General features: G+C 36.4%; 2 protein-coding genes and 1 long non-coding RNA gene across 5 annotated transcripts; 1 reads left to right on the forward strand and 2 right to left on the reverse strand.

Moving 5' to 3' along the window:
* LOC106054044 (uncharacterized) lies at positions 1–3,531 on the reverse strand. Of its 2 annotated transcripts, none has more exons than XM_013209753.2 (3): positions 3,373–3,531; positions 2,493–2,593; positions 1–1,248 (listed from the first exon to the last, which is right to left on the reverse strand). In XM_013209753.2, exon 3 carries the CDS (start codon positions 1,019–1,021, stop codon positions 80–82), a length of 942 nt encoding a protein of 313 aa, XP_013065207.2. In that variant the 5' UTR covers positions 1,022–1,248; positions 2,493–2,593; positions 3,373–3,531; the 3' UTR covers positions 1–79. The 2 variants fall into 2 exon arrangements, with proteins under 2 accessions (XP_013065207.2, XP_055884173.1); XM_056028198.1 differs by lacking the exon at positions 3,373–3,531 and adding an exon at positions 3,066–3,306.
* A 2,116-nt stretch (positions 3,532–5,647) lies between these two features.
* LOC129925644 (uncharacterized) lies at positions 5,648–8,332 on the forward strand. 2 transcript variants are annotated; one of them, XR_008777329.1, is made up of 2 exons: positions 5,648–5,830; positions 8,180–8,332. It is a non-coding gene; the product is annotated as an uncharacterized LOC129925644 (long non-coding RNA). The 2 variants fall into 2 exon arrangements; XR_008777330.1 differs by lacking the exon at positions 5,648–5,830 and adding an exon at positions 6,101–6,136.
* Positions 8,333–10,491: 2,159 nt separating this feature from the next.
* Positions 10,492–15,831, reverse strand: LOC106054043 (uncharacterized). The gene is made up of 2 exons (XM_056025303.1): positions 15,630–15,831; positions 10,492–12,073 (listed from the first exon to the last, which is right to left on the reverse strand). Exon 2 carries the CDS (start codon positions 12,070–12,072, stop codon positions 10,951–10,953), a length of 1,122 nt encoding a protein of 373 aa, XP_055881278.1. The 5' UTR covers position 12,073; positions 15,630–15,831; the 3' UTR covers positions 10,492–10,950.
* Positions 15,832–22,304: the final 6,473 nt, after the last annotated feature.

The following is a 22,304-nucleotide window of genomic DNA, read 5'->3' on the forward strand; positions in this document are numbered from 1 at the left end:
CTTTCTATTTCTTTCTCTCTTTTATTTTCTTTCTTTCTCTCTCTATTTTCTCTTCTTACAGTCTCTCTAGACAATGAAACTAACATAAACATTTGGACTTGATCGGTGATGACCCACACAAAAAAGCTTTAATATAACCTCTCCCACATGGAGCGTCGTTCCAGCGATACGGTCTATTGCTAATATAGATCAAGTCCAGGCAATTCTCCTCCACTTCCGTGCCAGGAACTTTACCGGTTGGTTCCCTATCACCCCATTGCCTGGGCTCAAACACCTCTATTGGTATGCCTGTGTAGTTCCACAACCATATATTCTTGTTGATTAGGTTAGTACCACCAAGCCAGATAGATTGATTGACCTGTGCGGCACGCAAGAGGGTGGTAAGAAAGTCGTTGGTCTCCTTGTTATAGATTTCTGCTAAATGGACACCATTTCCTTTGCCGAGACAAAACCTTTTAGCGGAGTTCCATGACAGTGTCTTGTTGTAGAGACAGTAACATCGATTTAAGTAAAAAATAGTTAAATCCGCTTCCACCGTTTGGTTGCAGTCACTACATATAGTATCTATAGTATTTAGAAATTCAGTCCTTGAGTCATCATTAAGTTTGAATAGGGAAGAAAATTTGTCATTGAAGTTCTCGTCCAGTGAATTTCCCAATACAATAACTGTAGCTAGTGATGTGGCCAAAACTACGGCGATACCAGCTACAATACAGCACACGGCCAGACAGACACATTTCTTACTGGCCATCTTCTGCAGTGCGGCCGGAGTGGACCCTGAATAACTGCTTTGTACAGGGGGCAGAAACTCATAATGATTTACCACAGAGGTAAGTCTAGAATAAACTTCTGTTTCTGGATGTGTCTGTGGCGGCTGTGCGACATTCTTATAGGAGGGACTATCGCTAGAGGGCGGATCATTATTATATGCAGCTTCTTTGAAATTGTCTGCTTTAGATTTCTTGGAAGTGTCAAAGTATGACGAGTTAGAAGCGGAAGTGTTTAGATGATACAGATCCATTTATCTAGCAACTGAGGACTGCTTGTTCATTTTGAAGGACACTTATATATTTGTATTTTGTGAGGATGCTCAAAGAGTATTTGATGCCAGCTCTAAGTCATGTGTGGAGCTAGAGCTTGTTTTTATTTTATTTATAACTGTATCTGTAGTTCCGTCTGTTGGATGAAATCTAGAAAGTCATCAGAGAAGTGCTTTTGTAATGTCCCCTGTTGATTTGAGAAGAGCACCTGTGTACAAAGAAATTAAGTATTACTTCATTAACTCTTATACTACTAACTACTACTACTACTAACTACTACTACTACTACTACTACTACTACTATTACTATCAGAGCTGGCTTTAAACATAGGCAATCAAGGCAGCCTCCGATTGGTGAGGACCTTGCACAGAACTCAAAGAATGTTAAGATCTACTTGTAAGACTACAAATGTTAGAAGACTATTATCTCTTCCTTTTCTAGCCTGATGATCATGATTCGTCCATGAACATTCGAGCTACCGGCGCTATATGGATTTGTTGTTGTTGTCGTTGATTTAGATAAAGATACTGAAAGGTTTTTAATTCAAAGAAAATGTGGTAAACTAAGCTTGCAGATGAAGCGGTTATGGAAGTTGTCTAAAATAACAATATACCCTGTTGTTATATCAACTGACGGGATAATGACAACAGACCTTACAGATGCCTTTAAGACCCTTAACATTCCTAAGAAGATTCTCGTTTCCTGTCAGAGGGTTGTACTGCTGCAGACCTGCCACAGCATCTGAAAATTTCTCAGTGACCATATTGAGAGACTACAATGAATTGTGTATCTCTCTAACGAAACTTGACCCTGGCAGTGTCAGCAGAGAATGAATTGTAGTTCGTTTTAACATAATAATAATAATATTTAAAATTAATATTTCGCATATGCAAAGTTCAAAGGTCAATGACCGTGTGTTTTTGAAAGCAGTTACGGGCCTTTAGTATTTTGTATGACCATCATTCTAAGTTTACACTTAGCACTATGGAAAAATACAGAGCAGTCAAGTTTTATTTGCAAGTATTTGCGACTGAAAGCTTTTTTTGAAAAACAAAAGTATTGACTTAAATTCAAACTCATGACTCCTCAAGCCGACATACTGACCACTCTGCCAGTGAGGTGCCTATGAAAATATAAGATTGAATAATTTATTACAAACGTACTTTAAAGCGGCGACCTAAAAGGGGACTAATCTGGCTTATACCACCACTTCAGTCAAGTACAATTTCTATCCCTTGTTAAAGATACCAAACAATATAATTAATTATCAAAAGTTAATTAGCTAATTGGTCAATTTTTTTTTTAAATTGATTCTTTTGTTGCAAATAAAAGAAATAACTGCGCTTGATTGGTTGTGGTAGAAATAACGTTTACAAACTTTTTACCTGACCGTCAGAGAGACAGACTAATAGACAGTGAGTTGATATAAGCTTTGTAAACAAAAAGATTACCTTTCACGTGATCATTTAAATTTTATTTCATCTGTCTATCTCGCATTCCCAGAACCGCTGAGAAAAAACTGTGTCCGGCTACGTAGTAGGCAAGTTGTGGGCTGTGGAAAGAATGGACAACAAAACCTATTAACACAATGACAATCTACACAGAGATCTATTCAAAGTTGAATATGTCCAGAGATAAACAAAAGTCTCATTCTGTTAGTACCACCTATGAAACAACGTGACTTGAGTGTAGACTTTTCTTCATGGGGGGGGGGGGGGGGGAATCACAATATATGTGTGTGGGGGGGGGGGTATGGAAATTTCACACGCAAAAAAAAAAAGATAATATGAAAGTTCATTTTAACACTTGTTAATATTCTCTTGATATTTGTATCTACTTGTGTTTGTTTGTTTTCTGATTTGATAAACGCGGAGACTCCAGTCAATAGTCATGTTATTAAATATATTTATCTATTAATTTATTAATCTATTTTTGTAAACGCCAAAGATAATCCCGTAAGTCGTATAATACCAAAACAACAAAAAAAAATGTTTTCATTCAAATGTTAAAATTTTAGAACTTACATATGTATTTGTATTTTCCATTAGCACGACTCTTATGATCAAATAGGTCACCTATATTAAGCCTTCTCTATAACACCACCTTTCTGTTCAGTACTGTTTGTTAACCAGTTTTAAAGATAACAATAACAATTTTATCACGCGTGTTTCTCCTATCCCTACTAGCTATACTACACAGTATTTAGAAGTGATTAACTATTGAAAAATTAAAGTTAAGCTACAAATTATGCTAAATAGTTGACAAATTCCTAGACTCCAAGTATACCAAATAGGTAAAAACAAAATGTATATTTTTAAAAGTTGAACTAACCTTCAAGTCCAGTCTCACTGTTTGATCTATACACAGGCCTCGCGAAAATTACACTATAAAGAAAAACAGGATGTCCTGACAACTCAATTAAGTGTGTAAGATGTCAATATATATAGAGTTCACTATAAATGTAGATGAGTCACGGCTAAGAGGTGAATCCCAGACCCTAGCTTTGTTGCTCACAGTTTGGTCATAAACTATTTTGAGTGACTACTTTAGACCTAGTCGAGTGTTGTTTAGATTACTCAACAAGGACAATGTACCCACCTTCAATTACGAATAGCGAGATTTTGTTGTTAAAAAAACAACACTTCAATGGCGGAACTACCAATAGAACTGATGTACACGTGTTGACATCGTTGCATCTTTCCTACACTCGACGTCTTCTATTAGTTATCGAACTACTTTATTTTCAAGCAAAATCTTTGTATAGCCTATAAAGGTACTAGTTCATTTGTAAGGTTTATTCGTTGTCAAGATCTGCGGTAGAACTGTGACAGCAACGTACTATTTAGTTCTGTTTGCATGTTTAATATACAACTTTATAATGCCCCTCCCCCCGATATGTTATTGGAACAGTAAAGTTGAATGTTTTCATTTCATAATAAACTTTTTACAACTTTACATTATACTTGGTCTGAATGGTAACGGCACAGAATTGATAGAAATGCAGGGAAAAGGTTATCCTGGCCTGTGTAAATGGCTCAAACAATCTATAAGACCCCAATGGTCAGCGAGATGACTGTAGGGGGTCCGAAGAAAGATGAAAAATGTTCTTCGCTAAAATCCAGTCCCTACGATCGATATTTGAATAATAATCAACTCGCCTCTCACTTATGTATGACGACCTAAACCAAAGATTTGAAGACATTCCTTACTTGGCGATTCCCGACTAGGTCTTGAACCATTTGACGCGGACAAACTCCGACCCCAATCGCAGATGAATCCATTCTAATACAGGAGTAGCTAATTGAATATACAGAAAACCTGAAACTTTAATATTTGAAAAAAGATACCCAACAACTCTGGTTCTAAAACAGCTTCCAATTGTATATCCTGCATGATGGTTCATCGTACAGAAGTTGTTGACTACCTTACCGTCTTATTTGGTAAAACGTGGATGTAGTGACGTTATGAGCCTCCACAACTCAAAGATACTAACTAGAAACGTGTGATCGTACTTTTGACAAACATACAATATCACGTTGGTCCAAGTAATTGTTTTTGTTTCATTTAGTTATTTTAAACAAAAATTATAATTTCAATAAACACTCCAACAAACTGATTTTTAGCTGCCCCTGAAAGGGGAAAAGACGCTATTAGTCTTGTGTGGAATGTCTGTCCGTCCGTTTGTCCGTCCGTCCCATTTAGATCTCGTAAACTAGAAAACATAGTGAAAATTCGACATCATAATATTTAAAGTTCTGATGCAATGGCTACTTTTTTCTTTTCAGAAAGCGAAAAATCTAATTTTTTAAATCACTTATGTACACCACTTTTACAACTATTCACTATTAATAGTAACGGACACGGGAGGCTTTTTTATTAGGGGGGATTACCATTTACCATATTTATAACACATTTATGCAAACGGTTGTAGATTTTTTTTCCAATTTTTTTTATTTTACATTTGTACTGTTAAGTTATATAGGTTCTGTTATACTAAGTAATATTTACTCTAAAAAAATGTTTACTTTTTTTAGCGAAAAAATCTATTTAGTATGCATATAAGACCTATATAAGTTGAACATAATTTAAAATAATTAATAAGTAGTTTTTCATATTATAGCGTACACAGCAATCTATAGAATACACTATCGAACACGTAACCAATGGAAAAAAAATTTTTTTACGGAAATGTTTTTTTCTTGAGGAATAAGAGATTGACCCTTTACAAAACAATTAGATCAATTTGATATTCATTATAAGTCAAGAAATTGATTTTAGGAAACAAAGGCCATATTGCAGAAATTCAGAAACAACCAAACCGTAGAACAAGCACAAGAAAATAAATACCACAAAAATTCACAAACGACTTTTCTACCTCAGAAAGCTAAGAAAATTTAACATCGACAAAACAACAATTTTTTTTCTACAGCAACCATCAGCAGCACCTGCAGGTATGGTAATACTTCACTGGCACAAATACTTTAAATAGACTAATTAAAAAAAGCATCCTATATAACTCGAACATAGCTACCATCTCTTGAACTTTTTCTTGAGATGCCTTTCCAAAACACGATTGTTAAAGACCAACTGAAGAGGGTTTTTTCGAAATTGAGATAGCGATTGATTTAGATAGTAGATAGCATCAAAGTTAGTTCCTAAAAATTTGAGATTTTAGAAAAGCGTATTTATATTAGAAAAAGTAATTTGAAAGTGGAAAAAATAACGAGATTTGAAAATCAGCTTCAATGGCCGAAACCGGAAGTGACGTATTGTAATGGACTGAGAAAATGTAAATAAAAATAGACATGGATGGATACGTTATTGATAGCGATTCAGATGATAAACTTATATAAATCTAGCTGTCCAACAATTTTAAATGATACTTATCATGGGATGCACCAAAATGCCCTGAAGAGAACTCTTCTACTTTTTCAAAATATATTCTAGAGCAGACTACTGAATTAATATAATTATAGATAGATTATAATAGGACTAGTCAGTCACTAGTCACTAGTCTAGATCTATCTAGATCTAGATCTAGTCTACTCTACTCTCTAGTAGTATCATCAAGTACTAGTAGATCATCTAGGTCTAGGTATACTATACTTAGACTATACTAAGTCTAATAGTACTAGTATACTAATAGTACTGATAGTATACTATTAGTCTATTATAATTGTTATTATAACAAAACTAAATGGTTAGATCTATCTATATTATTTTCTATATCTCTAATTCTAGCTAGGCCTTCTAACACTTTTACTAGTCACTCACTAGATCTAGATCTAGTTTATAAATACTTGACTTGTATTATTGTACTAATTGTAGTAATACTACTAGTAGTACTAGTAATAGTTTATAAACTAGTAGATTTAACTAATTTAAGTAGATCTAGAGTAATCTAGACTAGCCTCTATGTTAAGTCTAAGCCCAGTCGCCAACATTTTTTAATGCTTGAATTTGTATATCTCTGTTCTGTAATAGTAAGACCTAGTGAGTAGTGTCCTAGCAATAGCATAAAGATTATTCATAGATATAAATATAATATTATAATAGTCAAGGACTAAACCTAAAGCCTAAGCTAAATCTATATTGACTATATAGTAGTATATAGAATATATTTATACTCTTTACTAGCCCTTACTATATTTATTAATAAGGCTAAACTTTAGATCTAAAAAAATAATAAGTCATCATTTATATTGGTATTATAAAATACAGATTTTTACTAAACACATGTGACATTTCTTTAAGTCTTAAACTTAAACAGGGCCAGTCCTGACGATTGCGGGGCCCTATGTGAAACTGATTGCGCGGGGCCTAGTCTGGGTGGGAATAAGGATAATAAGTGAAAATTAAGATTTCGTATTTAAAAAAAAATCGACTTTGAATTTTATTAAATCTTTACTAAGTACAAGATTACGATCAAATTAACTTTACTTTACGAACTTTGCAACCTATGGCATATTATATATATGGCTTAAGACCGGCCCTGGTCTTATATATATTAGATTGCCTAGACCTAGAGTAGAGTAATTTATTATTATTAAGAACTATAAGAGTTAGATGTTGATGTTAGATCAGATAATCAGTATAACATATATAATATATATATATATATATATATATATATATATATATATATATATATATATATATATATATATATATATATATATATATGTAGTGGAGTGGATATCTTTTTAAAAAACACCGGCCACCCCGATATCCACGTGACCCTTCACCCTAGATGGCACCTTGTGTCCGCGCATGACAAGGCAGACCAACGTGGGCACTGTCCATTCGACCGGCATCTCTTATCGTCCGTATGTTACTGGACCTAAGTCGTCTCCACTCCCTTTTGTGCTTGGTTCTACACCATGTGTTCACGTATGGCTGCAGGTAATCACATTTTACTTATTAATATTAGCTTGTAAATTTAATTACCGGTAGTAGTTTATATAGAATATCACTACCGCGGTTTTTGTTCATGTTGGACTATTCTTATTTTTAGAAGCCAGCATGTAGATGAATTCATTTATTGAAATGCGTACCTGTAGTATTCGATATAGAATGTGAACTGTCCATCTTGTAAATGTATTTTTACAACAAGTGTTTAGATACTGGCTTTTAAGAAACAGTATATTTGTGAGTGTATAGATTTGTTATATTTAATTATAGTTTTTGTAAGGAAAGGAAAGAGCGAAACTCTTCAAACAATGTATGTTAGTGTTATGTAGAACTAGTTGATTTATTTTTAGAGAACTATGTTGTCATTTATTTTTATAATGTTTGTTGGTGTTGCATATCTCTCTTGTGTTTGTAAAAGAGATGATTGGTTCACACTATAAGATTTTCTTTTTGTTTTTCGTTAGATCTAGTATTTAGGCCTATTAATTATGTTTAGTTTATGTTTATTTGTAATTATGTTTTATGTTTGCCTTTGGCAGGTCTTTAGTGTATAATAAAGTTTGGAATCGTCCTACAAGTTGCCTTCGTCATTTAGAATTTAGTCTTCTTCTGTGCCAAACCCACCACATATATATATATATATATATATATAACCACTAGTTCTATATATGTATACATAATTAAGTATAAATGTTAATAAATAAATTTTTTAAAATCTATTTTACAGAAAACATATATGACATGTGGCATACAGACAAGTTTACTAGATGGATCTTTCATCATTTTGGAAATACAATATTCCCTGTGAAACAAATCACAGAAACATTCTACAATTTTATTTTATATAATAAATACCAATAAATGTAAATACAAAATCACATTTTAATAGAGTTCTTCATTATACACACAACATTATTTTAGTATGTTCCTTTTCACTTGCTAGGTTTAGACAAAGTTTCGAATCAGGATTTAATATTATTATGTCATAGCCCAAAACTCCAGCAGAATGTTAGTTAATGGCAATGGTCAATGTTTGAGCCTGAGACCACAGAGAAGACAGTTCGGAATGCAAACCACACAACTTTCTGCGTTTCGAAACGTATTCAAATTTTGATCATTTCTATGTTATTGCAGATCTGAATGTCCATTGCAATGATGACTTGATCTGTACAGGGGTTACATTTAAAAAAAATAAGAGTTGGATCTCATTCTTCGAATGATGCTATTTATTAGAAATTGTAAGGTGGAATAGATATTAGAGGCTAAAAGAAAATCCACTGCCGAGGGAAGACGTAGACGTCATAAAGAACATTTAAATTGACCACCAGCTGAATGTCTTCGCTGGACGCGGCAAAATATCTAGTTTGCAGCTGGGGCTGCGTAGCCATGGAAAATACTGCATTCCTCATTCATCTTTCGACTCGACTGCCAGCCTTATTTATTTAACACTTTAAATTATGAATAGCTCTGCATTTTTTAATAACAATAATATATATATATATATATATTCAGTGATTAACTGGCAATAATTGGGTTACTAAAATTTAATAAAATGAGTTGCATAATTACATCAACAGTAGCCATAAACTGAAAAATCTGACCTAATTTCCCTTAAACTACGTCATCGACCTTGGTTGTCTGGGAAATACTGATCTCGAATGGCTTCGAGATTGTGAAATTTAATAGTCCTTAAAACTCACATTAAATTGCTTATATCTAAATAATTACAAAGAATATATGTCTTAAATTTCGTATGTATGTTTTTTTTAAGCATTATGAATCTAAAAAAAAGTATAACACCGGTTTCCGCGTCTGACCCCAAAACCTCTTCAGTTGGTCTTTAAAGACAACCCGCACCCATTAAACCACTGTTACATCAGATCTGAACGAAGTGGTCGTCTCCTTTCCATTAAGACTAAAAACTCCATCCCACTTTCGGTCGGAGAGTTACAAGGTGACAGCTGTGAGCGAGACGTAGCCTACATAGAAGTCTAAATTTATAAAGCACTCGTTGGGACTGTTGTGTTTCGTGTGTGAATGTTGTTCGAATTTTTCATCTATATTGTTATTCTACAGTAGTTACGCTGAGGTTGTCAATTGTAGTCAAACTGAATTTCCTTTTTGATTGGATCAATAAAAATTATCTTTTAATTATATATCCTTACAGACAAGCGCCTATACGAAGAGTTCATTTGTTTAAATTCAAGTTGGTTTTTGACGCAATTATTTCAAAATAAACTAAAAGTTATAAAAAATAGTTCAATTTTCAAAATGCACTTTTCCCTTTAACTATTTGGTCAAATTATTAGTACTCTGCGACCATCCATTTTAGACTCCATCCATTTATCTACATTTACTGAAACATTTTCCCATCCATTTATCTACATTTACTGAAACATTTTCCCATCCATTTATCTACATTTTCTGAAACATTTTCCCATCCATTTATCTACATTTTCTGAAACATTTTCCCATCCATTTATCTACATTTTCTGAAACATTTTCCCATCCATTTATCTACATTTTCTGAAACATTTTCCCATCCATTTATCTACATTTTCTGAAACATTTTCCCATCCATTTATCTACATTTTCTAAAACATTTTCCCATCCATTTATCTACATTTTCTGAAACATTTTCCCGTCCATTTATCTACATTTTCTGAAACATTTTCCCATCCATTTATCTACATTTTCTGAAACATTTTCCCATCCATTTATCTACATTTACTGAAACATTTTCCCATCCATTTATCTACATTTACTGAAACATTTTCCGTTGATTTCATCGTAAGAGAGTTTCAGATCCCAAGAAAAATTTAAAAAACTTGTCAATCATTGAAGACTTAGTGTCCCCTTGACATAGAGCATGAGCATTTTTTTTTAGTTAATTTTACACCTGAACATTTAAAACTAATAAACGTTAACCCCCTCCCTCCCCACCTAACCATTTTTCATCTTAGTACATATTGTACAGAGGGTAAAAGAACTAAAATACGTAACAGAAATTCTATTTTATACAAACAAGTCAAAACCAAGTTACTGTAACAAATTTTAATGTAAAAACAGAATAAAATCGTGAAAGCCAAGCAGTAGTGTAGTAATAAATCCGTTTGTCAATCTCATACGCATATCTCCATTAATCTATACAAAATGTTTCATTATAATTTTAAAAAATACACAAAAGCATTTCTTAAAATATTTCCATTTCTACAGATTATGTACAGTAAAACTTACACAATTTTAAAATTATGGACACATTAGGAATGAAAATATTTTAGCTTTTGAAAAAAAACTTTCTTAAAAGAATAAAAGGTTACGGAAGATCATTTGGGCATTAAAACTGTCGCGTCTATTGTCTTACAGTCACAGCTTTTAAAAATGGAGATTTTTAAACAGTAAAATTTAAAATAAACTTTAAACTATATACATGGTCAGCAGCTATAAAAATGTCAACTCTATTTGAACTGATATCTACCCAAATGTGAAGGTCACAATTCAACAACAACAGTTGGACTCGTCAGACGAGCACATAAAAGGTTGCGCGTAAGAGCAGTCAATGTCATTCCACTTGTACATCGGACTTGTCCAGTTGTACACTTCCAAACAACTCTCCCGATGTCCCAGAGGACTAAAAGAACTTGGCTGACCTACATCCCACTGGCTGGGCTCAAATTGTTCGATGCTTTTCCCAGTGAAGTTCCACTGCCACTCGCCACTCAAGCTTGAAGCACCCAACCAAATGCCTTGCTTTGTTTTGGCTATTTGCAGGTATGGTATCAGGAAGTCGTTGTCCTCTTTCTTGCAGATCTCAGCTAGATGGACGTCGTTTCCTTTGGTGAGACAAAACTCTCTGGCCGAGTTCCACGAGAGCTGCTTCTTATAGAGGCAGTAGCATGTTCCAGAGTATTTGACTATTAAATCCGCTGTCACTTTGCACCCTCCTTTGTTGATAGCCTCGAGCAATTCCTTACTAGACTGAACATGAAGTGTCTCCAAGGACGAAAGCTTCTCGTTCAAGCTGCTCTCAATATTTTTTCCAACGGTTAAGATGGAGGAGAGTATCGTAGTGAAGATGGCAGCTACGCTGAATATAAAGCAGCAAGTGGCGAGGGACATGAACTTTTTACTTTTTTCACTCTGCTCTGGAGAACGAGCCAGAATATGTCTTCGGGTAGGGCTCATATCGTATTGGTCCACGGACTCGAGCTGCGAATATGTTCCCGTGTCTGAATGTTCCGAGGGATGCTGGGGTAGATCCAAGTGAGATGGGCGTTTGACGATGGGGGGGAGAGCCCTACTCGGCGTATGATGGGCAAAATTGGCTGAACTACTGCCGCTTGAAACGTTGTTGTAAGACGTAACTGAAGCTGGAGAAGTCCCAGTGATTTCAGACTTGGGTTTCGCTGGAGAGATGTGAGGATTGAGCTTGGCACTGTCGATGGATCTCGTGGTACTAGTTGGTGATGTCTTTGATGTCGATGCCACGGGTCTGTCATTGGGTGGTGAAGGCTCCAAGTAAACATTCGAACTCGGATGGCCATTATTACTTTGACTTGGCCTGTTGGCATCTATCAACTCAAGGTACTCGGGCGTACTTTTATTTAACACAGTTGACATTCTGTGGAGAGAAAAAAAAACATTTTAGTCACGTAAAAAGAGAAAGGAAAGGAAAGAGAAAGAAAGGAAAGTAAAGAGACAGAAAGGAAAGGAAAGAGAAAGAAAGGAAAGGAAAGAAAGAAAGGAAAGAAAGAAAGAAAGGAAAGGAAAGAGACAGAAAGGAAAGGAAAGGAAAGAGAAAGAAAGGAAAGGAAAGAGAAAGAAAAGAAAGGAAAGAGAAAGAAAGGAAAGGAAAGAAAAAGAAAGGAAATGAAAGAGAAAGAAAGGAAAGGAAAGAGAAAGAAAGGAAAGGAAAGAAAAAGAAAGGAAATGAAAGAGAAAGAAAGGAAAGGAAAGAGAAAGAAAGGAAAGGAAAGAGAAAGAAAGGAAAGAGAAAGACAGGAAAGAGAAAGACAGGAAAGAGAAAGACAGGAAAGAGAAAGACAGGAAAGAGAAAGACAGGAAAGAGAAAGACAGGAAAGAGAAAGACAGGAAAGGAAAGAGAAAGACAGGAAAGAGAAAGAAAGGAAAGGAAAGAGAAAGAAAGGAAAGGAGAGAGAAAGAAAGGAAAGGACAGAAAGAAAGAGGAAAGGAAAGAGAAAGAAAGAGGAAAGGAAAGAGAAAGAAAGAGGAAAGGAGAGAGAAAAAAGAACGGCTTTACGTTCAGGGTTTGATTTTCTCGTTGAATGACGCATGGTAGTCCAGACACCGATTACTTGATCCTACTTGGATCGAGCATTTACTCACACAAGAAAGGTTTCAGTGTCATGGAATGACAAAATAGGAAAATTGAAAATAATTTTTGAGTTGAGAACTTGTTTGAAACATTTTACTGCTCCTTTATATTAACATGTAATTCCTTTTAAAATTTGAATTTTGAATTGAAATAAATAATTGACCTAAACGCGATAAAATTTAAGTTTCAGGGTATACTTTCAAGATTAGACATCTTAAAGATCTATTACTGCTTGATCTATCTCAATGTATTCCAGCACGTGTAGTATGCGTCGTTTCCGGGTTTGAACCCTGCCCGCCGCCACCTCCTGCGGGAAGTTTGTGCTAGGATGTGATCAATTCTGAAAGAACATCCGAAACCAAAAATTCACTAGTAAAACATTCAGCTAACAGGAAATGTTAAAACTAAATGAATTCAGTATTGTATATGATGAACAACATACGAGTTTTTAAGAAATTCATAGGAAAAATTTTAATGCAACTTTTAAAAAGGTAATATTTTTTTTGTGTGTAATCTTAATGTTTTATTTGAACACGTACTGGACATATGTTGAGATGTAGATTGGAATCGTTGACAATTATGGATTCTTATTCGTACAGAATAAGTTGTCAATTATGAGTACTTTTCAAAGAGCAATTAATCTTTGAAGACATGAAAGGGAAGATAAATCATCTCTGGGATCTGACCCCAATGCACAAGATCCAGTTACTTTCATCAATAGTGGTGAGGCCAGAGGCCGAGCATTTCTGAAATGCAGGTCTTCCAACTATTTACTATTGATGGATAATAAATGACAGGTTAACTTTTAAGTGGAACAGGAGGTAGATGACCCATTATCCATTTGCAATGTACTGGGCTGTGCATTTAAACCCCCAAGAGGTGGTACGGGTGGTATGCTTCGTTTCAATGGATTTACATTTTATTATTACCAGCCTGCCTGTGAGACAGGTAACCATGACATTCCTAAATCAACTCCGACTTCCAAAAATTGAGAATTAGTAAGATGATTATAATAATGGATGAAATTTTAAACCACTACAGGTAGTTTGGATTAGGTACTGTGGCGTATTACCGTAATCTTTGACATAGTTTGATACATGTATCCGATACCCGATATATCTTAGTATCAATGTAATGTACAGTCAAGTCAACACTGAGCTTGTTTAGACATTGTCAGACAGGACTCACTGACCAGTCAACACTGAGCTGGTTTAGACATTGTCAGACAGGACTCACTGACCAGTCAACACTGAGCTTGTTTAAACATTGTCAGACAGGACTGACTGACCAGTCAACACTGAGCTTGTTTAGACATTGTCAGACAGGACTGACTGACCAGTCAACACTGAGCTTGTTTAAACATTGTCAGACAGGACTGACTGACCAGTCAACACTGAGCTTGTTTAGACATTGTCAGACAGGACTGACCAGTCAACACTGAGCTTGTTTAGACATTGTCAGACAGGACTCACTGACCAGTCAACACTGAGCTGGTTTAGACATTGTCAGACAGGACTCACTGACAACGTCATTCTTGAAGGTAGAGTGGAGGGAGCACGAAGGTACAGTGGAGGGAGCACGAAAGTAGAGTGGAGGGAGCACGAAGGTAGAGTGGAGGGAGCACGAAGGTAGAGTGGAGGGAGCACGAAGGTAGAGTGGAGGGAGCACGAAGGTAGAGTGGAGGGAGCACGAAGGTAGAGTGGAGGGAGCACGAAGGTAGAGTGGAGGGAGCACGAAGGTACAGTGGAGGGAGCACGAAGGTACAGTGGAGGGAGCACGAAGGTAGAGTGGTTGGTCCAAAGAGAAGATGAACAACGTAACAAATTTTTTAAAATTCTGCTAAGGACAACTAACCAGGAAGTCAGAACAAAAATGTCACAGCGCCGCTGCGACGCAATGCAAACGACTAACAAAACTGATCGCTATGAGTCTATAGTTCGCTCATTGTTAGACTGAGGGACTATTTTGTCATCTAGGAGCATGAGGACTTTAGACTTGCATGCTATATTTTAAAAGAGTACTTTTAAATTAAATTAAATTTTCCTTCGTTTAAAATAAAATATATGCATATGAAAGCAAAAATGAACATTTTTAGGGTTGACACAATCCGGAGTTGGTCAATTAGCAACACTCTATAGACACGTTTTACCACGTCATTGGTGCCAACTCATTTCTAGTAGTGTTAAAAGTAGCTGACCAATCAAAATGTGGATATTTTCTCCATATAGGGGGCCCCTTTCTTGTGGAATTCCCCGGGCAGTAGCCCCACCTGCCCTCCCTTAAATGCAGTTATGCACAATATTTGTTATAAAAATCTTACTAGCGAACAAAAAACAAACAGGTCGGTCCCTCCGTATTTGATGTAACAGAACTTCTGGGAAGACATTTTAATTAAATTTAAATTTTTAAACAAACATGATATGTATTAGTTGAAGGAGGCGTGGTGGCTAAGTGGTAAGGCGCTTGGCTCTCGAACCGGAAGGTCCCAGGTTCCAATCCTGGTATTTTTTTTTAAATTTAGAGATCTTTAGGTCGCCTCCAAGTTCCCCCAGCTCTAATTGTACATGACATTAGTTGGGTAAAAGTAAAGGCAGTCGTGGTGCATGACACCCTCGATAATCCTGGGCCACAGAAAGACCTTTACATTATCTGCCCTATAGACCATATGGTCTGATGGAAGATTATAACTTTTTAGTTTTATTAATAATTTAAAGTGAAATTACTTTAAGAGAAGGTAGGAGCCTCGACTTATCGCCTTGGTAAATAGTAAACGTCTAGTTTATTAGCGGTGATCTAAAACCAGGTTTTGTTTTATACACACTATGTTAAAAGTGTTTCATACCTCTGAATCTAAAGTCAATGATTTCATACACTTCTCTGTAGCACCACTTGTCCACGTCTTGAGTGTCCACTATTAAGTGATGTGTGACTGGTGGCCAATTCGCTGTCCTCCACACACACACAGACACGCACACACTAAACAAGCTCCAGAGCGTGAAACAAATTTTGGGTTGAGATGAACTCCAGTTAACAAACTTTTTGTACCGACCTCAGTAGATACTCAGAGGCGAATCATAGGTTTGAGGAAAAAGAAAACACTTATGGCTGGGTAGAATCAAAACTGTTTAGGATCGGAAACGGGGGTGGGGGGTCAATGATCTTTAGTTATCCTGTATTCCCCCTTCATATGCTTCCGTTGTGTATTTTTAAAGACCATATAAGCCCGTGGGCTACTAGTGTTGAATGCAGTCAGGCGTGACGGTAAAATCAGAAGACATACTCAAGTCCAGTAAATGTGACTAAAAAAAGTCTTTCTTAAAATGTGAAACAAAGACATGCGCAGAGGCGTCGTTAAATTTACTGACTCATGGGCAGATAAGGGCCCTGGTGTAACTCTTTCGCCAACTGTAACCTAAGTTTCAAAGCATTAATTAGGTGTGAATATGAAGTATTCCTTAGGCCCCTATGTGACCGCAGTGGGCCCCGCACTTTCAAAGGACCCGCGCTAATTCTAAGTGTAAATTATTAAATTTAAACATTTTATAACTTATAACAGATTTCCCGCGGCCGCCTGATTTACCAGGCGCTCCTTGAAATCACCTGAATTTGCAAAATATACGAAAAAGTCATGGAAATCTCCGGAAATTATTAAAATCTTTTGAAAACATACAAATCTCATTAAATATATAGACAAAAATTGTCATTTTGGGTTGTCATTCAATATGAAAAACGCCAATCCTACGTGCGATAAATAAAAACGGCATTATGCATTAGCCGTAATTGTGTAATCTGGTGAAAGAAGCTTCTCTCGCCTCAAACTAATGAAGAATTACTTGAGGTCAACAGTTCTCGTACATAGATTGAAACATTTGGTAATTCTTGCTTTTGAGCGTGATCTATGTAGGAAATACATTTGTTATGATATACTGTATGACTTCGCTACACGCAAGGCTCGTAAAGTAGTTCTGTACGTAGTAAAGAATAAATAAAATGCAAAAACGAATTTATTTTCTGATACAGACTCTTAAATTTCACTTATTATCCTTATCCCTACTCAAACTTGGCCCGGCGAAATTCGTTTCGCATAGGGCCCCACAACGGTTGAGTCCACCGGCTCTGCTTTTTAGTGACGGGTGAATACAGAGTAGATTACTTGTTCTCCTTCCCCCCCCCCTCTTTTTTTCGCTACTAAAACAACGTGGGGTAGAAATAAAAAAGAGTGATCTTTCCATGACTTCTTGGTCACAATGGTTGAGTCCGGCCCTGCTATTTTGTGACGGGTGAATACTACTTGTTCTCCCCCCCCCCTCTTTTTTTTTCGTATGGTAACTTTAGTCTGTCAGACTTGCAGAAATAAAGTGTGATCTGTCCTTTACCTCTTGCGTGTCCAAACTGTTGAGACATGAAGAGAATTATTTATATAGATAGATTCCTCGCTCTAAGTCTGTAAATGGTTGGGAAAGTTGGACACTGGACGCTGAGGCTGAAAGAGGAATCCAAGTCTTTGAGAGGAAATGCTACAGAAAAAAAAATGCTGGGCATCAGATACCAGGACAAGAAAACAAATGAGTTTGTACTTTTACAAGTCAACACTCTGGCTGGCAAAATGGAGGAACTCCTCAATACTACGAAGAGATGAAAGCTGAGCTGGTTTGATCATATTATAAGACATGACTCACTATCAAAAGTTATTCTTCAAGGTCCAGTGGAGGGAGCACGAAGAAAGGGTCGTCCAGAGAAGGATCCATGTTGGATAACATACAAGAATGGACAGGCCTCTCTCTTGATATCTTGCTAAGAACAGCTGCTGACCGGCCAAAATGAAGGGTTTTAAACTTTTCTGGGACATTGGCAACTATGAAGGAACAGATGATGATGAAGATGATGAGATGAATGAAATACATTCAAGCTTTGTGAAAGACATTCTGCATCTCTTCCAAAAATAAATTATAATTGGGAAAAAATGATCTTAATACAATTTCTTTTATTGGTAATTAATTATTATTAAGTTTGATATCGAATAAGGGAAATAACTTCTACATTATTGAAAGATGTGAATACGGAGTTCTTTTTTTTTGTTTTTGTGTTTTACAGGGTAGTTGAAGCAACAATCACAGACATCGTCTCAAGAATAAACTGGGCACCTGAAGAAAATAGAGCAGATAGAACCCGCAGTCAGTGGGCTTTCACCGATCGACCTCCACCTGAACTGTCAAACCTCCAAGGCACTGTTATGAACTTTTTCTTTTCGGGATGAAAAGCGCTTAGAAGGGGTGGGGTGGGGGGGGGAGATGTTCTAACCCTACCCTGCCCACCGCCATCCAAGCTAGTGCAGAAGATGCGCTCTGTTACAGACTAGGGAGTTAACTCCTAACGTCACGAAGTTTCGCCCGAGTCAAGAACTTATGAAGAGGCTGGGCTAAAGGGGAAGAACTCCGCCCTTAAAACTATCTATCAATAATGTACACGTTATTTCCTTTCTTCGATATCAAACAAAATAATTAATGACTAATAACTAATTGACTCACTGGAATCATGTTAGGTAATATAAATAATTGTTTAAAGTATCAACGTGATCGGAGAATGTGCTAGGTGGAAATAGCGTTAATAAGATAAGATAAGATAAGATAATTGTATTGATCCAATCAAATAAAAACTCAGTTTGACTACAATTGACAACATCAGCGTAACTACTGTACAATAACAGCAGAGATGAAAAATTCGAACAACATTCACACACGAAACACATACACATTCACAACCAGCGCTTTATGAATTTGACTTCTATATACTTCTCGATGACGACAGCGGATCTTGTAACACTCTGACCGATAGTGGGATGAAGGAGTTTTTAAATCTTTCTGTTTTAGTCCTAATAGAAAGGTGACGACCACTTCGTTCAGATCTTATAACAGTGGTTTAATGGGTGCAGGTTGTCTTTAAGAATCGAGAGTGTTTTGGAAAGGCCTCTTTCATGAAAAGGCTCTTCAAGAGATGGTAGCTGTGTTCGAGTCATATGAGATGCTTTTTTAATTACTCTATTTAGTCTAAGTCTTTGTGCCAGTGAGATATTACCATACCAACAGGTGATGGCAAAGTTGATTAGACTGCTGATGGTTGCTGTATAAATAAGTTTAATTATTGTTTTGTCGATGTTAAATTTTCTTAGCTTTCTGAGATAGAGGAGTCGCTGGTGAATTTTGTGTAGAGGTTTTGACAGTGTTCACTTCATTACAGTTTGTTGTTGATGGTTGTTCCTAGATATTTATATTCTTGTACATGTTCTATGGTTTGATTGTTTATCGGAATTTCTGCAATATGTCTGTTATGTTTCAGAAAGTCAACAATCATTTCTTTAGTTTTCTGAACATTTAAAATTAGAAAGTTATCTATACACCATTGGTAAAAGGTGTTTAATTGTTGAATGGTACGGATTTTCTTCACCTGCAATAAGGCCAATGATTGTTGTCTCGTCAGCAAATTTTATGATGGGAGTGTCAGCTGATGAGCTCTGAATGTCATTTGTGTAAATAGTATACAATACTGGTGACAGGACGCACCCCTGCGACGCTCCAGTGCTAAGCTCTCTCGTGCCTGACACACTTTTACATATTGTCGGCGTTTGATAAGAAAGTTTAAAATCCATTCTTGTATGTTTTTGCTAACGTTCAATTCAGATAGTTTTTGTATCATGCGATGAGGTTGGATGGTGTTCAATGCGATTGAAAAATGTACGAATAATACTCTGGCGTAGTGTCTCTGAGTATCAAGATGATGGTATGGACTATTCAGCATGAATAGTATTGCATCTTCTGTACTTCTTGACGGTTTGTAAGCGAACTGGTGCGGGGCAAGACATGTTTCTACTTCTTTCAGTAGATATTTTAAAATCATTTTCTCCAGGCATTTCATTGGAATTGATGTAAGGGCTACGGGACGTAGGTCGTTGTTGGAAGGAATGATCTTCTTTTTGGGTACTGGAATTACTTCAGATGTCTTCCAAATGGAAGGTATTTTGTGCGTTTGCCATGACTTGTTGAAGATAGCACAAAAGATATAAGCTAGTTGTTCCGCACATAGCTTTACAAGTTTGCCTCTTCATTTGTCGGATCCCATGAGTCTGGCGGTGTTTACTTGTTTAAATATTTTAGTCACTTCTTGTTTATTAAACAGTTCTTGAGACTGGTTTATATTACTGTTTTCAAATGATGCCAATAAATCTTGGTGGTCTTTCTCGAAGTTGTGTCAGTCAAATCGGCTGTAGAAATCATTTAATTCATTGACAAATGTGTTATTGTCAGTGACGCACATTGGTTCGCGCTTGGGTACGTAGCCAGTAATTTGTTTCAAGCCACTCCAACAAGCTTTAGAGTTATTTTTCTTGAAAGAGCTTTCAATGTTTTCCTTGAATCTCTCTTTTCCTTCAAATAATTTCTTTTTAAGGGCTTTTTGTGGCTGAGATGAATTCAGAAGAACTGCTCTTGAACATTCTTCTCTTGTATAGAATCTCTTCCTTTATGTCTTTGGTCATCCAGGGTCTATTATTACTGAATGTTTTAATTTTCTTCTTTGGTACAATCATGTTTTTACAGAACTGGATATACGAATTAACGGTTATTGTAAGTTCATCTAGGTCAGGGCAGTTGTTTACAAACATGTCCCAATCTGTTTGCTCCAGACAACTTTGTAGCTGTAAAACAGCTTATCAGACCATGACTGGATGGACTGTACTTCGGGTTTTGTTGTTTTTAAAACCGGTTTGTACATGGCTGTAAGATGGATCATTGTTTGGTCCGACTCTCCGAGGGGAAATAACGATCGAGATGTGTTGGCCATTTGTATGTTGCTTTAAGGGGACCAAACCAACAAATTTAGCCATATCTGAATACTGAATAATTAGTTTCCCTTGTTGGTATCTAACGAAATAATTAATTTCCAATAATTAATTGACTAGTCGGCTACTTTTTTGTTTTTTATTGATTCATGTCTTGTTTATGCGAATGAATACTTGTGCCTAATTTCAACTTGATCTGAGAATGGGTGTGGGAGAAATAATGTGTACACACTTTTTTATCAAGTGAGTTGATATAAGCTTTGTAATACAACACTCGTATTGTTATCCTATTGTTATAAGTTATACAGCCCTCAGAACGATAGACTCCTTATGGAGAGGTAAATTCAAGTCATCTAGTCTTTACCGACCTACGTATTTGACTATGTCTAGGAATGTATGAAAGTCTATGCAGACAATGTGTTCGAAAGACTCAAGACACAACAAATCCGTGTACGGTGTCAAAACTATTTGGACACGTCATTTCTCTCATTTCCCATTCTATGATCTAGTTCATTGTCCCCTAAAACATGAATTATTTTTTAGTGGTAATTTCTTTTGTTTTATACAGAAAGGGGAGATAAATATTGCAGTATTGTGATATGCGCAATTAATGTTTGCGGTTAATTCCCTTACATAAGCTTTTTTTTTTTTAAAAGTGTATATGTAAGCATTAGAACAGACATGGGGTGTGTGGGTTTGTGTTGGGGGGGTGTTACAAAAACCACTTCCTGTTTGTGCAGCAACCATCTCTCCCCTTTTTACGCACTTTTTTTTTTCCCATTTTATTTTTTAGTTTTATTGTAGTAGTACTTGAGCGTATGGTGGAGTAGTCCTGTGTACTTCAGCTGGAGCTCTAATACATTATTTGTTCGTGTTTTAAGTTTCCTATTTAGCTCACATCTTTATTTCTAAGTATAAACTTAATATTTATCGTACATAATATTCTTTGTAATGGTGACACGCACCGCAACTCCAGCGTTACGTTACTGTTCCTTCGCATAATTACCGTCTCTTAAGTCACCTTAATGCTAGATGTTTAATGGTTGTCTTGGCAAGTTGCACACAAAGCGTCCTGATATCCATTGTGGATCTCGGCCTTTGAACCATGAGGATTAAATATAGGCGTGGACTTAAGGTGTAGCCGCTGTAGTGTTAGCCTTGAGTGTATTAACAGACCAGCTACGCTTGTGGTCAGTACATACACATCTATAGTAGATCACGGAACAAGGATTCAGATTGATGAAGCATGCAATAAGTAGTTCTATAGAGCGTGAAACTTGTATCCAAGCGACTGGATCATTTGGAATCTTTGTGTCAAGTTGTACACGTCAACAAGTTCAGTGGCATTGTGTGCAAGAGGTTCAGTGGCATTGTGTGCAAGAGGTTCAGTGGCATTGCGTGCAAGAGGTCCAGTGCCATTGCGTGCAAGAGGTTCAGTGGCATTGCGTGCAAGAGGTCCAGTGGCATTGCGTGCAAGAGGTCCAGTGGCATTGCGTGCAAGAAGTTAGTTGCATTGCGTACAAGAAGTTCAGTGGCATTGCGTGCAAGAGGTCCAGTGGCATTGCGTGCAAGAAGTTAGTTGCATTGCGTACAAGAAGTTCAGTGGCATTGCGTGCAAGAGGTCCAGTGGCATTGCGTGCAAGAGGTCCAGTGGCATTGCGTGCAAGAGGTTCAGTGGCATTG

Source organism: Biomphalaria glabrata, chromosome 4, assembly GCF_947242115.1.
Source record: "Biomphalaria glabrata chromosome 4, xgBioGlab47.1, whole genome shotgun sequence".
NCBI classification, from domain to species: domain Eukaryota; kingdom Metazoa; phylum Mollusca; class Gastropoda; family Planorbidae; genus Biomphalaria; species Biomphalaria glabrata.